This window comes from Penaeus chinensis, chromosome 4 (genome assembly GCF_019202785.1).
Source record: "Penaeus chinensis breed Huanghai No. 1 chromosome 4, ASM1920278v2, whole genome shotgun sequence".
Classification (NCBI taxonomy): Eukaryota; Metazoa; Arthropoda; class Malacostraca; order Decapoda; family Penaeidae; genus Penaeus; species Penaeus chinensis.
In genome coordinates, this window is record NC_061822.1 from 37,514,694 (window position 1) to 37,517,193 (window position 2,500).

General features: G+C 35.5%; 1 protein-coding gene across 1 annotated transcript in view; it reads right to left on the reverse strand.

The window, feature by feature from the left end:
- Positions 1-445, reverse strand: part of LOC125025289 — a 2,065-nt gene extending 1,620 nt beyond the window's left edge. The window contains exons 1-2 of the mRNA XM_047613262.1: positions 396-445; positions 1-67 (exon numbers count right to left, since the gene is read on the reverse strand). The exon at positions 1-67 is cut by the window's left edge and continues 72 nt beyond it. Of these exons, the coding sequence (XP_047469218.1) occupies positions 1-67; positions 396-445 (117 nt within the window). The remainder of the gene's footprint in view (positions 68-395) is intronic.
- Between the last annotated feature and the right edge of the window lie 2,055 nt (positions 446-2,500).

Sequence of the window (2,500 nt, forward strand, 5' to 3'; positions counted from 1 at the left end):
GACCATCCACTCAGCGTGCGAGGAGGACACGAACAGGGCGCAGCGACACCATGGCTCACCTTGGGCGCTAGGAGAGGAATGCGGTACTTAGAATTAACTTTCCTTGTAAATTCCAATGCAATCGCACTGTAAATTCATATTTGAGATACTTGGTAAAGAAATGTCACATCTAGTCTTCTAAACTTGATTAAATATATTATTTATAACCTTAAATGGAAATAGCATTTGGTGTTATATTTGACTTATTTTACTCTCTTGTCGATTTTTTTATTGACATCCAAAGAAAGGGTTAAAGTCCACACTATACAGCATAAACCCTTTTACATCCCCAAAGACCTCTCTCACTACGTGTCTCTCTTCTCCCCCTGCAAATCAAGCTATATATCATAGCAAACCTGATGTAGGCGGCGCCAATGAGAACCAGAGCTAAGATGATCGCCTTCATGTTGCTAGCAGAGGACTGGTGACGATAGAAAGGCAACTAACCTTTTTATATGAGTCCCCTTTCAGAAAAAAAAAAAAAAAAAAAAGTGTTTACCATATCTCATACCCTTAGAATTCTTTCCTCTTGGGTACGAAGGTGCACGTGCTCAGAATGCCATTTTTCTCGAACTAACTGGTTTTATTTCTCGTAATGATAGTCATCATGATTTTTCTATAGTCACCTTTTATGTAAGATTTGTTCTAGTCGATAGTTATGTATCACCGGAAACACATATCCTCAATTTTTTTTTTTTTTTTTTTTTTTTTTTTCACGGAACGCACGCTATTCAAAATCCTTGACTTTTGATTTTTATTTCACACCTACCAGCCAGTAATATTGTAAAGTTTCAGCTAATACGAACTAAGCGCTTGTGTGTGCGAATAGATTCTTTAGAATATCTGTAAACATGGGACGGATCTCCACTGCCAAGCTTTTAATTAAAAAAAAAAAAAAAAAAAAAAAAAAAAAAAAAAAAAAAATTGTGCAAAAAGACACGTATAGTGCAAAATAAGCCAGATAGAACGATTTTCGTGTCCTGTGAAAATAATGGTTAATGGATCTGCGGCGGTATTCACGAAAGGTTTAGGAATGATTTTGTCTCTGATATGCGCCGTGCCATACCTCTACGTTAATGCTGGTAGTAGAACAAACATTTACATCTTTATAAACTGTATTCAGATAACTGATTGCAGTAATATCTTAAAATTACATACTGCAATAAATCCTACTACTATAATGACAATAGTATTACATATTTTAAGATTTAACAAAAAAAAGGGGCATCACCCGTGAAGCGCGCGGCAACATGTGTATTTTCGAATAAAAACTTGCTGTAAATATGTAGAAAGCGGATCAATTAAGGGTTTAGAATAAATCAAGATGGGCCTCCAAAGTCTATTGACACCCCATTGGCAGCCAGCTTTTGTTTATGACTCGGCCGAAGTGTTAGGAACGTGTGGAAGTGTCCGACACGAGTAAGGACTGCCTCTAAGGCTACCGTCCAAATTCTGCATCGAATATGATAGAAAAAATGGAAGCCCCTTTTGATTTATTGTCAAACGTTGATTTATGGCCGGTTTGATAAATTTGTGCGAGACTCGATCCAATGAATATTTATTATACAACTGACATATGCGCAGAAATAAATACATATCTACCGGATATCTAAATAGATAAATGTATATCTATCAGATAGATACATATATGCATTTATTTCTGTGCATATACATGTCCGTATAAATGAATATCCATTGGATCGGGCCTCGCACAATTTTAACAAACTGGACATTAGTCGTTCTATACATTTTACGGACATTTTCTATTCACAGCCGCAAGGACTGACTTTAATCTGTCCTTATGCAGTTTTTCCTCTTATGAAAATTATTTCTTTTTGAAAAGATTAAGCAAAGCTTCGAGGCTTCTTTTAATACATTTTCAAACGATAATTGAGCCGTCTCCAAACTTTTTATTGCTGAATTTTATTAAAAAATACAAATAGCGGCGCCCGCCTTTACAGTTGATGCAGTGACAGTAAACGTAGGATGCCACAACACATTTAGATATTATGAACTTGTAGTTAACCGCTTTGATAAAAGTAAGATTCATTGCCATATTTACCTTATCGTCTTATTAGAATACTCAAAATAGGGTCTATAACAAAACAAATGTCTGTTCTTTTACCAGTATTAACGTTGGGGTGTGGAAATCATAGGCATAATCGCAAAGACCATAGACCTTTCGTGATGACCGCCCCCTATGGAAGACGGAAGTGGAAATAACATCTTGTTACCAACATGCCTAAAATGAGAAAAATGTTTTTATTTCAACATAAATGTGCATAAATATATTTACATACATATCATATATGAACAAATACACACACACACATACATATGTATGTATGTATATATGTATATATATGTATATATATGAGTGTGTGTGTGTGTGTGTGTGTGTGTGTGTGTGTGTGTGTGTCTGTGTGTGTGTGTGGAGCCCGCTTTTAAATAATATACATCA